This window comes from Otolemur garnettii, unplaced genomic scaffold (assembly GCF_000181295.1).
Source record: "Otolemur garnettii isolate 467f Iridium unplaced genomic scaffold, OtoGar3 scaffold00080, whole genome shotgun sequence".
Lineage (NCBI taxonomy): Eukaryota > Metazoa > Chordata > Mammalia > Primates > Galagidae > Otolemur > Otolemur garnettii.
Genome location: NW_003852475.1, coordinates 5,349,688 through 5,362,828, shown reverse-complemented (window position 1 = coordinate 5,362,828; position 13,141 = coordinate 5,349,688). Strand labels below are relative to the sequence as shown.

At 37.8% G+C, this 13,141-nt stretch overlaps 1 protein-coding gene across 1 annotated transcript in view; it reads right to left on the bottom strand.

The window, feature by feature from the left end:
* THSD7B (thrombospondin type 1 domain containing 7B) overlaps positions 1-13,141 on the bottom strand; it is a 1,042,983-nt gene that overhangs the window by 633,971 nt on the left and 395,871 nt on the right. The window contains exon 6 of the mRNA XM_023515847.1: positions 2,006-2,175. Coding sequence (XP_023371615.1) covers positions 2,006-2,175 — 170 coding nt within the window. The remainder of the gene's footprint in view (positions 1-2,005; positions 2,176-13,141) is intronic.

Below are 13,141 nucleotides of genomic sequence, written 5' to 3'. Positions count from 1 at the left end.
GGTAAGAAAATTCAAACAATTTTTCTGTTCACTCCAAAGAATGAACAGAGAGATGCTTGAGTGTAAGGGGAAATTATCTTTGTGGGGAAGTCAATTGTGGCTGAGAAAGGGCTTTCCAAAACCAATGTTACTAAAATGCCTTCTATTTCTAAAATCTCTAATATCATCATCATAATAGTATAAAAACCTGATAGATAGGTGTGGTGGCTCATGCCTATAATCCTAGCAGTCTGGGGAGCTGAGATGGGCAGATTGCTTGAGTTCAGGAGTTCTAGACCAGCCTGAGCAAAAATGAGACCCCATCTCTCCTAAAAGTAGAAAAATTAGCTGGGTGTTGTGGTGGGTACCTATAGTCCCAGCTACTTGGGTGACTGAGGCAAGAAGATGGCTTGATTCCAGGAGTTTGAGGTTGCAGGGAGCTAGCTGATGCTACAGCACTCTAGCCTGAGCAACAGAGTGAGACTTTGTCTAAAATAAATAAATAAATAAATAGCTGTGTTCACAGAAACTGAAGCATAAAGAATATTAGCAATTTTGGTCTTTGTTACTGCATTAGTAGGATGTAAATTTTGCCCAATTATTTGAGCATATGCTCACTGGTCCCCTACATTAGGAATTAAATTGTTCTCTTATTTTTAATGTGGGACAAGAGGAAACGTTCAGGCCAGGTTTGTCAAGGCATGTCTGTAAATGATAACAGTGACAATGAAAGCATTTTTAGGAAAGGACAGTAGTGGGTTAGGGTTAGCAATCCTGCTGGTGCACATCCACACATGAGCAAAAACCACCTTTGATAACAACTATAAAGTAAGTAGTAAGCTCTCCCATGACTTTAAGGTGGCTGTGCTACACTGCTACATTATCCAACATCATTTTACTCAGCTTTTTACAAAAGTACATGGTCACATCACATAACTGTATGTTCACATCTTGGACCCACATCTAGCCTTCCCTGCCCAAGAACTGGGCTATCAGACTTAAGACTTTCTAAGCACTTTCTGTTTCCCTGTGAACCCAGACATTAATTTTGAAGTGTGCCTTGGCCTAAGACAATTTCTCCTTTAGATGTGCAGAGCAGATTGTACCAGGGCTAAACAAGCTGCTAAATCTGCAATTAACGCTCATTCTCTACTTACCCACCCCCTACCACATAGCATCTAATTCTTTCCCGACTTTAGAACAAAATCTTTCTACTTTCTTTCTTACTAAATCTTCTGGCCCAGTATATTTCCATTTAAAAATCTTGGAAGTTTAAGGTTGAGGAAAAGAAATTTTAGAAATAAGTGAGCCATAAGAAAAGCTATTTTTACAAAAGAGGAAAATTTCATAGAAAATTAAAAGGTGAAGCTGAAAATAGGCAGGTCATGATACATCAATTCTGCAAAAAAGTTTCTCGTTTCTCTCTGTTATCACTAACCCAAATTCTGAAACCAAAGGACTGCTGCTGAGGTTATGCCAGCCTACTAGAGAGCTTCACTGGAGGGAGCCGCTGCTTTCTTCTTTCTCTTCTTTTCCTTTGCCTCATCCTTTTTCAGAAAAAAACTAAAATTTGGCAATAAAACAATGGATCCTTGATGTTTAAAAGGGATATGTCTTTAGAAATTCCCACGTTCACAGATTCTCTCCCTCTCTCACACACACACACACAAAATCCTTTAAAAAAACAAACAAACAAAAAAAGGAGCATTCATTAATTATTGACTGACTCACTCCAGCATACCAGACCCTAAGCTTGTAGCAGTGCTTTATCCTACACACCTGAAGTACATTTTCTCATTCAACCTTCATAGCCACTATTTAGAGACAGGTGCTATTTATTATGACCACTCTTTTTAACTATTGCAACAGGCTAATAGTAGCACTTAGGGGTGGTTTGCAAATGATTGATAAAACAAATATTAAATCTGTGAATGCTAAGTGTCTGTTACTTCAAGAAGATACTAGGAGAGGGAGATAATTTTCCTTCCAAGCAGCAACACCATCTGTTTCAGAACTGGCTTCCTACCTTCCTTGGTTCTCGAAGCTGCAGCCGCTGGTCCACTCTGGGCACAGTAAACCTCCCGGGTCTGTATCCCACCGCCACACACTGGTCCCGTCACCTGCCAGTGGGGGTCTTGCTGCTCCAGGAGGAGAGAGACTTGGCATTCTTTCCATTCAGATGTTCTCCAGGAATACCTGTGTGGTTTGATTTATTTAAAAGAAGAAGAAATAATAAGGAAAATATACAATTCTATAAAAACTTTAAGTCGTGACCTCAAGTGACATAATCTCTCTTTCTAGGGCCAAATATTTGCCTGTGAATAAAGAAGTTTACTGGCTTTGAATTACTAAATCCCTTTCATTTCCTAGGGAAAATACCCAGCAGCCAATCATGGTAATACACATCCAGATGGAAGAAAGGTGATATGAATGAACAGTGGGTGTACTTGAAGCTGAAGAGCCTTGAAGCTGGAAGACAGTGAAAGATTCAGGTGTCCTCAAACTACAGCCCGCGGGCCACATGCAGCCTGCTGAGGACATTTATCTGGCCTGCCCCGCCAGGTGTTTTTGCCGCTGCTGCCTGTCCTGCTTAGCAGCCGACTCGTCTCGGGGCCGCAGTCCAGCCCTCCAACGGTCTAAGGGACAGTGAACTGGTGGCCCCCTGTTTAAAAAGTTTGAGGACCCCTGGTAGAAACCCAAGGAATTTAATTCATGGCAGCTGAACTTGTCATGGGGTTTTAATTTCACTGACTTACAGATGATTGTGTGTGAAAGTTGACTTTTCTTTCTTAATTAATAGGCTAGTGTATGAATGTGTGTAGCTATATATATATTAATTTACATAGACATAGATGACCTCCAACTTTTCAATCTTGTTAATATAGAAAATTCTTTCTGCCCATTTGACTCCTTGCCATTGGGATAAAAAGCATACTTAAAAACGACTTACCACTGTGATGCTATATTTAATGGAATAATACATTTTTATATAAGCATCCATATTGTTATATAAATGACTTAGTATTACATCTCCCTGGTTTATAACTAGTTAAGAAAGTAATACATACATATAAGCATCCATATTGTTATTTAACTGACTTAGTAACATATCTCCCTGGTTTATAACTAGTTAAGAAATTAATATACACATGTGCATATAAGGGGGCCAGGAACATAATGGAGTTCGTATGCAACTTACAGAAAACAACACAACTATCATGCCACTACATTCATACCTAGAGAATTATTTCAGGCATAATTTCTTTTTGCATATTATTACAGCATTCCTTAAGCTCATATAGCATTCATAGAACCCTATAGCATTTACATAAATACCAAATGACTCATTAACTTCTGGAACAACAAATAAAACTTAAGAACATTCTCATATCTGCTGTCCCATTTCACATCTAAAGAAAAATCTCTCAGTGATTATTTAAAAGAAGGAGAAAACAAAGCAATAAAAATAATCATATGCCACCAAGACCCTGACTTTACAGAAATCAGAGAAAAATTGATATTAAGTAACAGGTGCCAAAATAAGAAAGTAAATCTCTAAGAATAGTCACCAAATCCCTCACAACGAATGTCATCATTTTTAAAAAGTTTGCAAGCTTACGATCAGCTGAGAATCATTAGTCTCATGAAAAGCCCATTGTAGAAGAAAGATTTGGACAATCCTTTGGGGTTTGTTGTAACACAATTTTTCCATTTTGGCCTCACTACTTAATATTCACATTCTTTCCTCCAAGCTTACAAGTTAGTCAGTGGGCCAGGCAAGAGTTTGAGCGCAGAATTCAGGGGCTGCTTATGCTACGTGAATGTAGATAATACTAATTCCTGGATATGAGAGACAGACAGAAGTTAGGTTCTCCCCAGGGATGGAGTTCCTTTCCAGAGCCAAGGCTCTGACATCCTTTCTCTTCACACAGACTTCTCCCTTTATTCTCCATGGTCACTGCAGCAGAAGTCCTGTCCCTTAGATTTCTGAGTCTCAAGGCACAAGTAGCTCTGCATGCCATGACAAAATAGGATGCAACAGGAGTATTTTGGGGTGGAGGTACTCTTTACAAACCCTCTTCTTCCAAGGGTTCCCTAAGAGAAGAGCTCCCCTACTGTTAAGAGGAGAAACAGATAGAATAACTGATTCAGAGACATCTATGATATATAGTCATTATACAAGCAAAAAGGGGGCATGCTTTACCTGGTTTGAATCTCAGCCTCGTTTCTTTATAATTAGAAACGTTTGCCTAGTTCAGTTGCTCACCTGTATAGTGGATACAACAATACCACACCCTGACCTGGCATATATTAAATATTCAGCAAATGTCTATTCCCCTTCTTATGTCCTATGTGTGCCCTTTGTCAGCTGCTGACAAAGAAGAACACACCCAAAACATTTTATTGATGAGGATTTCATTGACTTCACTGAAAGTCCTAGAGATCCAGGATCACAATGGTCTAACCAAAGTTCAGCAAGGACATATAAAGTTTAGAATTATAGCAGGCCAGAGTAATTTATTTGCTTGTTTGAAAGGAATGGACCATGCTGATAAATTGCTTTTGCAATTAATTTATCATGACCCTATAAGAATTAGCGATAGAGGAATTATGCAAGTCATTATTGGAGGAAAAAAAAAAAAAAGAAAAGTTTAACCACTGTAGTTTTATGCAAAGTAATAAAAACTCTGTTGGTAGCTCATTAACCAAAAACACCCAACTTTCATTCACTGTCAAGGGACAAATTCTTTAAAAAAGTAGAAAACATTCATCACCATTGCTATTGTTTACCACCTCAGAGGAAATATTAAGCCAGCAAGATGCAGAGGGGAAAAGCACACCAATAAAGGATTTCTATATTCCTTTTAAAAAATATGAGTCTTTTCATAGTCTTTGCTTTTCTTTTTTTTCTTTATTTTTTTCAAAGCTCTATCTATGTTTAGTCACAAATCACCCGGCAGCCATGAAAACTGAACATCCTGAGCTGCACCAACCTGAGAAAGTGTCTCTAGGATCTGACAGAATAACAAATCAAAGGAGGCTGCTAAGCTAAACGTTGCTCCCTTTCTCCTTTAGAAGTTGTTACAGCGCTGGTCCTCCAGCCTCCGGAAAACTTGGCTTTTTGATATCTGGGACACGCTCTTTAATGACTAAGCTCATGTCAAAGACCAGGCCTTTTCAATCCCTGGTCTCTCAACTCTGATGCCTTTCAAAACATCTTCATTGTGTCCTCCTGCTTAGGAAGGGAATGTGGGAGAGTCTCAAAAGCCAGAGTCCTACCTGTTATGGGCAGTTGCACTTCAAAATTAGCTGTGGAAATGCCTCGAGTAGATACCCACAGAATTAAAGAAAACACTCACGTCTCATAGGGCCTTACCAATGTGAGTGTATAGGGATCAACTTACTTTTTCCAGAAGGATGAGCTAAGAGAATAAACAGGCATTAAGTTATATGACCTAGTAGGATATATGGTAGATTCCCCAAGGAGCAAAACTGTCACCCAGCATTCTCTGCCTGCCTACTCTGTTCCTGGCACTGCACTAATGAATTGAGGTACATCATTATTTCTCCTTTAACAGATAGAAGATTTTGCATAAAGAGGAAGTCTTCCAAGGTCATGTAAGTAAGTGGAAGAGCAGGATACAAAGCCGGGTGTATCAGATTCTAAAACATACCTTTTGTAATAAAATGACTCTCTGATAGATTAAAATAGTGAGTAGCAAACCTGTGAAGCTCAATCAGGTGGTATAAAAGGCAATTTCAGTAGACAATAGGTAGCTACCTGTCCAGCTATTAATTACAAGGACAAGTAACCCTGGTCTTGGTCTGAGGAAGTGTGTTCCGGACTAAAACAAAAACAATCTCTCTTGGTGATAATGATATATCAGTGACAGATGACTGATAATATTTCACCCTGCCAAAATAACTTTTATTTTCCATCTCAAACACTAATACAGTTTGGGAATATGGTAAGAGCACTGTGGTTACACAGGATCAAATTTTAGCACTTTCAGGAGATACAGTCATTCATTATGTAAGAAGAGGATAGATACATTCTGAGAAATATGTTACTAGGCAATTTCATCATTGTGTGAACGTATCAGAGCATACAGTACTTACACAAACCTTTTACATAGCCTACTACATGGCTAGACTGAGTGGTATAGTTATTCTTCCTAGGGGATACGCCTCTGCAACATGGTACTATATTGAACAGTGTAGGCAACTATAACACAGTGGTAAGTATTTGTGTCTCTAAACATGTCTAAATATAAAAAGGGTATAGTATCGGAGCACAAAGACTTTTCCAGGAAAAAAAAAGTACAGTAAAAATATAATATTATACCCTATGGGACCACCTTTACAGAAATCTTATATAACACATGACTATAATTAAAAGTTAAAAGAAAAAAAAATTAAGCAAAAGAATCTCTAATTCTGAAAATTCAAAACCCCACTAAAAGGTGTAGAAGACAACTTTTGAAGAGAAATACCTTTTTAAGGGCTAAAAATCAAATTCCCCAGATTGTCCCCTAATGTTAGATACACCTGTCCTCCAGATACACCTGCAAAAACAACTCTGACATACTACTATTCATTAAGCAGCCACTCTAAAACTCCAAACCTCTGAGAAGGGGAATGCTAGTAATTCGAATACTAAATCCATATGGACAACAACTTCTACAAGAATGTTTTAGTTAAGATAAAGATATGTATGAGAGACTGAAACCAGAAAGGATCTAAAAAGCAGGCTCCACCACAAAAATAAATAGGTATGCCAAAATAGTAAGAGAATTACTTCCTCATCTGTGCATTCACTCATCCTTTCCATCAGCAGGTAATTCTTTTGTGTGTGTGTGTGTGTGCACTTTTTTTTATTTTTGTTTTTATTTCAGTTTAATATGAAGGTACAAATGGTTAGATTACATTGTTTACATTTGTCAGGTAAAGTTCAAGCTGTAGTTGAGCCCTTCACAGGGTTGTTGAAAGGAATGAGATAAGTTTAGAATCTTGGTCAATCTAAGGGGGTGTGCTATACACCCTTACATTGTGCCCATTAGATGAGAGCTAACCAATCCTCTTCCTTCCTTCCCTCTCTCCCTTCCCTCTTCCCCATTCACCCACACTTGAATTTAATTTTGTTTTTCTCTCGTGGGGGAGTGTAGTTGTTTATCTATTGGTTTTGTATTAGTATTGTGTACATTGGATACTTGCTTTTCCCTTCTTGTGATACTTTATTAAAGAGAAAGTTCTTCAACTTCATCCATCTAAATACAAAAGATGTAAAGTCTCCACCTCTTTATAGCTAAATAGTATTCCATATACGTATACCACAATTTATTACTTCTTCTTGAGTTGATGGGCATTTGGGCTGTTTCCAGATCTTGTTTCCAAGAATGAGCAGCAATGAACATTCTAATGCAAATAAATGTCTTTATGGTAAAATGATTTTTGTTTCTGGGTAGATACCTAGTAATGGGATTCCAGGATCAAATGGAAGGTCTACTTTTAGCTCTTTGAGGATTCTCCATAGTTCTTTCCAAAGAGGCTATATTAGTTTGCAATCCTATCACCAAGTGTCCCTTTCTCTCCACATACACACCAGCATTTGCAGCTTGGGGCTGCAGCATTTGTAGCTTTGGGGACTTTGTGATGTGGGCTCTTCTCACTGGGGTTATATAGGATCTCTGGCTGGTTTTGATTTGGATTTCTCTGATTAGAGATAATTTTATCATGTTTGTTTTAGCATGTGTTTGTTAGCCATTTGCCTGTCTTCCTCAGAGAAGTTTCTGTTCAACTCTCTTGCCCACTTACAAATGGGTTTGTTTGCTCTTCTCTTGCTGATTAATTTGAGTTCCCTGCAGAGTCTAGATTCAAATCAGCCCTTTGTCAAATTCAGAGTATGCAAATATATTCTCACATTCTGAAGGTTGTCTATTTGCTTTATTTATTGTATGCTTAGCTATGCAGAAGCTTTTCAGTTTGACCACACCCCATTTATTTATTTTTGGTGGTGCTATAATTGCCAGAAGATGACTCTTTTTTTTAGACAGAATTTCACTCTGTCACTCTGGGGTTGAATGCCACAGCATCATAGCTCAGCAGCTACCTCAGACTCCTGGGTGCAAGTGACCCTCTTGCCTCAGCCTCCTGAGTAGCTGGTACTACTGGTATCTGAAACCATGCCCAGTTAGCTTTTCTATTTTTAGAAGAGATGAGGTTTTGCTCCTGTTCAGGCTGGTCTTAAACTCCTGACTTTAAGCAATCCACCTACTAAGCCTCCCAAAGTGGTAGGATTATAGGCATGAGCCACCATGCCTGGCCTTAGGATAATAGGTAATTCTTGAGCTCCAACTATGTTCCCAGGATGATTTCAGACAACAGAGATACACAGCAGTGACTGAAAGCCTCGGCAGAACACCTTCTAATGTTTCAGACAAACATAAATGCATCAACTCATGTCACAACAGCATGGGCATGCATGAGGAGAGCTATTACAGTGAGATGACCAACCAAATCCTCAGAGTCCTGAGTAAAATGAGAATGTGAGCACTAAAACAGGCAGACAAAAGGGAAAAGAATAGCACTTTCAAAGGGCCCAGAAAGGCATATGCCTCGGCACTTGGTAGGCACATCACCAAAGGTGGTGTGGTTGGGGCAGGTGGGCCAGGGGAGAATAGTACAGATAGGAAACGAGAAGTTATCAAGAGCCAGGCCATGGAGAGCCTTGAAGGCCAGAGGAAAAGCTGAGTGTTACTCCAAATGTGCCTGGAAATAATTTTAAACTTTTGGAAGAGTGGTAACATGATGATGCAATTTAAATTTTTAAAGGATCATCCTGGCTACCGAGTGAAGAATAGGATATGGAAGACAGGGTTGTTGAAAGGAATGAGGTAAGTTTAGAATCGTGGTCAATCTAAGAAAGATGATATGGCTTCAGGTACTGCAGTTATAAAGACCAACATAAGAAATGATCCAATTCCAGACATATTTTGAAGTTAGAGATAGCTTCCAATAGATTAGACATGGGATGTGAGAGAAAGGAGTGATGAATAGTTCCATCCTTTCTTTTGACCAGTGTATGAGCAGCCTAATTTCTTTGCCCTAAACTCTTAGATGAAATAACCCAGGAAAGGGGACAAAATCCCAAACATCACAGTGACCATGTATTACAACAGTGAAATCAGTTGTCTTTCATTTACCTCTTAGAATTTGTATTCTGAACTTTTCTCCCCATTACTGTAACTCATTGCCCAATTTCTTTATATTTTCTCTAAAATTTAAGTCTACTATTAGGAAATGGTCAACAAATGTATTCACATAAAAAAGATTTAATATGTCATCATTTTCTGAAGGCATATGCAGCTTAAAAGAAGAAATTCAGATTAAATCAAAGAAAGGAACCTTCTAATTGTGGAAGTATATGTTCTCATCAAATGAGACAGAAGAGAAATTTTGGATTAGAAAAGCTCACTTTAGGCCTTGGAATTAAATAACTCAGGTAGCTAGCTTGGCTTCCTGAGAGTAAAATTGTCTACCCTAAAGCATGCCATCATTAAACTAGTCCCTAGCTGATGGGAAGAAAGGGGGACAGAAGAGAAAAAAGTTAATTGCTGTAAAGCAATGAGTAAAGATATCCTAAATTAGCAAAGCCAAAATTAAAGGAGGAGGTACATTTAGTGACTATTCTTAAAATAGAATTAAGACCATCACAGCTTTCCAACAAAATCTATCTTCCGGATTCTAAGCTTTATCACATTCACAAGGCTTAGAACTGCTTACAAAGTATGAATTTTTTACCCCTTTATTCTTAAGGTTTGGATTTAAAGACAAGCAATACAAAATAGAATTTTAAGTGATTTAATGATGACAGATTGAAATAATAATTGGATTAGTTAATGGTCATATTCACATATAGATTCGCAAACACTGTTGGAATTGAAACCCTAGTGCCAGGTATTTAAATTAAATGCATATGTACTTTAAAAATCAGGGAACTGCAGCATGACTAATTTATGATATGTCTATTGTCCTTTTAAAGTTGTAAATGCATTCAGAAAAGAATTAACTTGTCATTTTTTGCTGAACAAATCACCAAAATAAAGGGAACTGATGGAGCTTTATACATTTTATGCTCTAGTAATTTTTTATTGGATAGAGTGGGACTATTGATTATGGAAAGCTACGCTAAAGTGCAGAGCTCTTTGCTCTTCAGCAGATGGCTTTGCTAGCCAAACTTCACATATGTATTATTATAGACTTCCATCACTGCGCATAGCACTTAACAGTACGTTAACTTTCTACACTAACTAGGAGACAAATCTTCCATCCAGGAGGATTTAAAGTGGCACAATGGGGACTCATGAAATAATACACACCAGCAATAGATAGGCCCACTAACAAAGTATCAGGCTCCTTTGGAAACAATATCCAGAATCTTTGAAAACTGCTTTTTCTTTTCCAAAACAGATTCTTCTAGGGGTTCCAAGTTATTCCCTAACTTAAAAATTTTTTAAAAAGACTCCATTTGCTTATATGATAACCATTTTTTGAATTTCTACTATGTATAGCATCTTAGGTGCTGTGGCAAAAAATCAATGGGAGATTTAGAAGATGTGACCGGGATGTGAGTGCCTAAAAGGCAAACTCAGACTGTAATCTTATTCCTCACCATTTTCTGAAGCAACCCTTATAAGCAATGATAACAGAGAGATTTTATCTAGAAAACCAGACACAATATCAGCAGGAGAATGGTGACTATTCAGTTCCATGGCAAGCTCCATGCAAGCTCCTTATTTCATCTCTTTGATGGCACCAATTTCAGCTTCTTTTATTAAAAATACCTTTGAATCCAGCCCCTACTTTATATAGTAAGTGTAAGCATGGAATAAAATACTCTGTACAATGCTGTTCAGGAGCCACCTCCATTTGAGCATGAATTCATACATTCATCCATACAGTGTTTAGTGAGCATTTACTATAAGTCAGACACTTTACAAGGTGCTTCTCTGTCTACTAAGTTAGAGGAAGGAAAATGATCACATCCACATGTGTCAGATTATGTCAACTATTAAGCACTCTTAGACAGCATAGTTACAGTGTTCCAAGTGCTGTAGTATATTACACAACATTATTTTTTTATATTGTTTGGGATTCATTGAGGGTGCAAAGAATTAGGTTACCCTGACTGCATTTGTTAGATAAAGTACCTCTTATACATGTAGCATGCCTTGAAGGTGGGTAGGTTAGCCATACACCGTGACTACTCCGCTCTCTCCTACCTCCCCACTTGCTCATTCCCCTACCCACCCTTGTATTACCTCATCTTCTTCCTTCATTTTAGAATCAAGTACATTGCATTCTTGCTTCTCCATTCCTGGGATGCTTTTTTTTTTTTTTATTACATCATAGCTGTGTACATTAATGCAATCATGCGGTACAGTGTGGTGTTTTACTATACAAGTTTTACTATACAATTTGAACTATTTTCATCAAACTGATTAACATCGCCTTCAAGTCATTTTCTTATTGTGTTAAGACATTTATATTCTACTTTCAGAAAGATTCATTTGTACCTATATAAGATAAACCATAGAAGTGATCCCACCAATCACCCTCCCTCCACCCATCCACCCCCTCCCATCCCTTTCCCACCTTTCCATATTCTTAGGCTATAATTAGGTTATAGCTTTCATACAAAAGCTATAAATTAGTTTCATACTAGGGCTGAGTACATTGGATGCTTGTTCTTCCATCCTTGAGATACTTTGCTAAGAAGAACATATTCCAGCTCCATCCATGTAAACATGAAGGAGGTAAAGTCTTCATCTTTTTTTAGGGCTGGATAACATTCCATGATGTACATATACCACAGTTTATTGATCTATTTGTGGATCGATGGGCAATTGTGCTTCTTCCATCACCTACCAATTATGAATCGGGCTGCAATAAATATTCTGATACAAATATCTTTGTTGTAATGTGATTTTTGGTATTCTGGACATATACCTAATAAAGGAATTGTAGGATCAAATGGCAGGTCTATTTTTAGTTCTCTAAGTGTTCTCCAGATATCTTTCCAAAAAAAACGTATTAGCTTGCATTCCCACCAGCAGTGTAGAAGCGTTCCCTTTTCTCTACATCCACGCTAGCATCTCCGGTTTTGGAATTTTGTGATATGGGCTAATCTTACTGGAGTTAGGTGATAGCTCAAAGTAGTTTTGATTTGCATTTCTCTGATGATTAAGGATAGTTAGCATTTTTTCATATATCTGTAGGCCATGCACCTATCCTCTCCAGACAAATTTCTCTTCAAGTCCCTTGCCCAACCTGAAATGAGATCACTTGTTCTTTTCTTGCTAATACGTTTGAGTTCTCTATGGATTCTGGTAACTAAACCTTGGAAAGAGACATAGTCTGCAAATATCTTCTCCCGTTCTGAGGGCTACTTGCTTTACTTACTGTGTTCTTGGCTGTGCAGAAGCTTTTTAGTTTGATCAGGTCCCAATAGTGTATTTTTCATGTAGCTTCAATTGCCCGGGGGGTCCTCCTCATAAAATTTTCACCCAGGCCGATTTCTTTAAGTGCTTTTCCTACACTTTCTTCTCGTATTTTTTGGTTTCATGTCTTAAGTTTAAATCTTTAATCCAGTGAGAGTCTATCTTAGTTAATGGTGAATGGTGTGGATCCACTTTCAGTCTTCTACAGGCCTCCAGTCAGTTTTTCCAACACCATTTGTTAAATAGGGAATCTTTCCCCCATTCAATGTTTTTAATTGGCTTGTCAAACATCAGGTAATGGTAGGTAGCTGGATTCATCTATTGGCTCTTCTGTTCTATATATCTACTTCTCTGTTTCTGTGTCAGTATAATGTCGTTTTGATCACTATAGATTTATACTATAGTCTGAGGTCTGGTAGCATGATTGCTCCTGCTTTGTTTTCATTTCTGAGTAATGTCTTGATTATTTGAAGTTTTTTCTGATTCCATAAAAAATGAAGTATTTTTTCAAGATCTTTAAAGTATGACAGTCGAGCTTTAAATAGGATTGCATTAAAATTACATATTGCTTTAGGTAATATGGACATTTTAACAATGTTGATTCTTCCCAGCCATGAGCATGGTATGTTTTTCCATTTGTTAACATTTTCAGCTATTTCTTT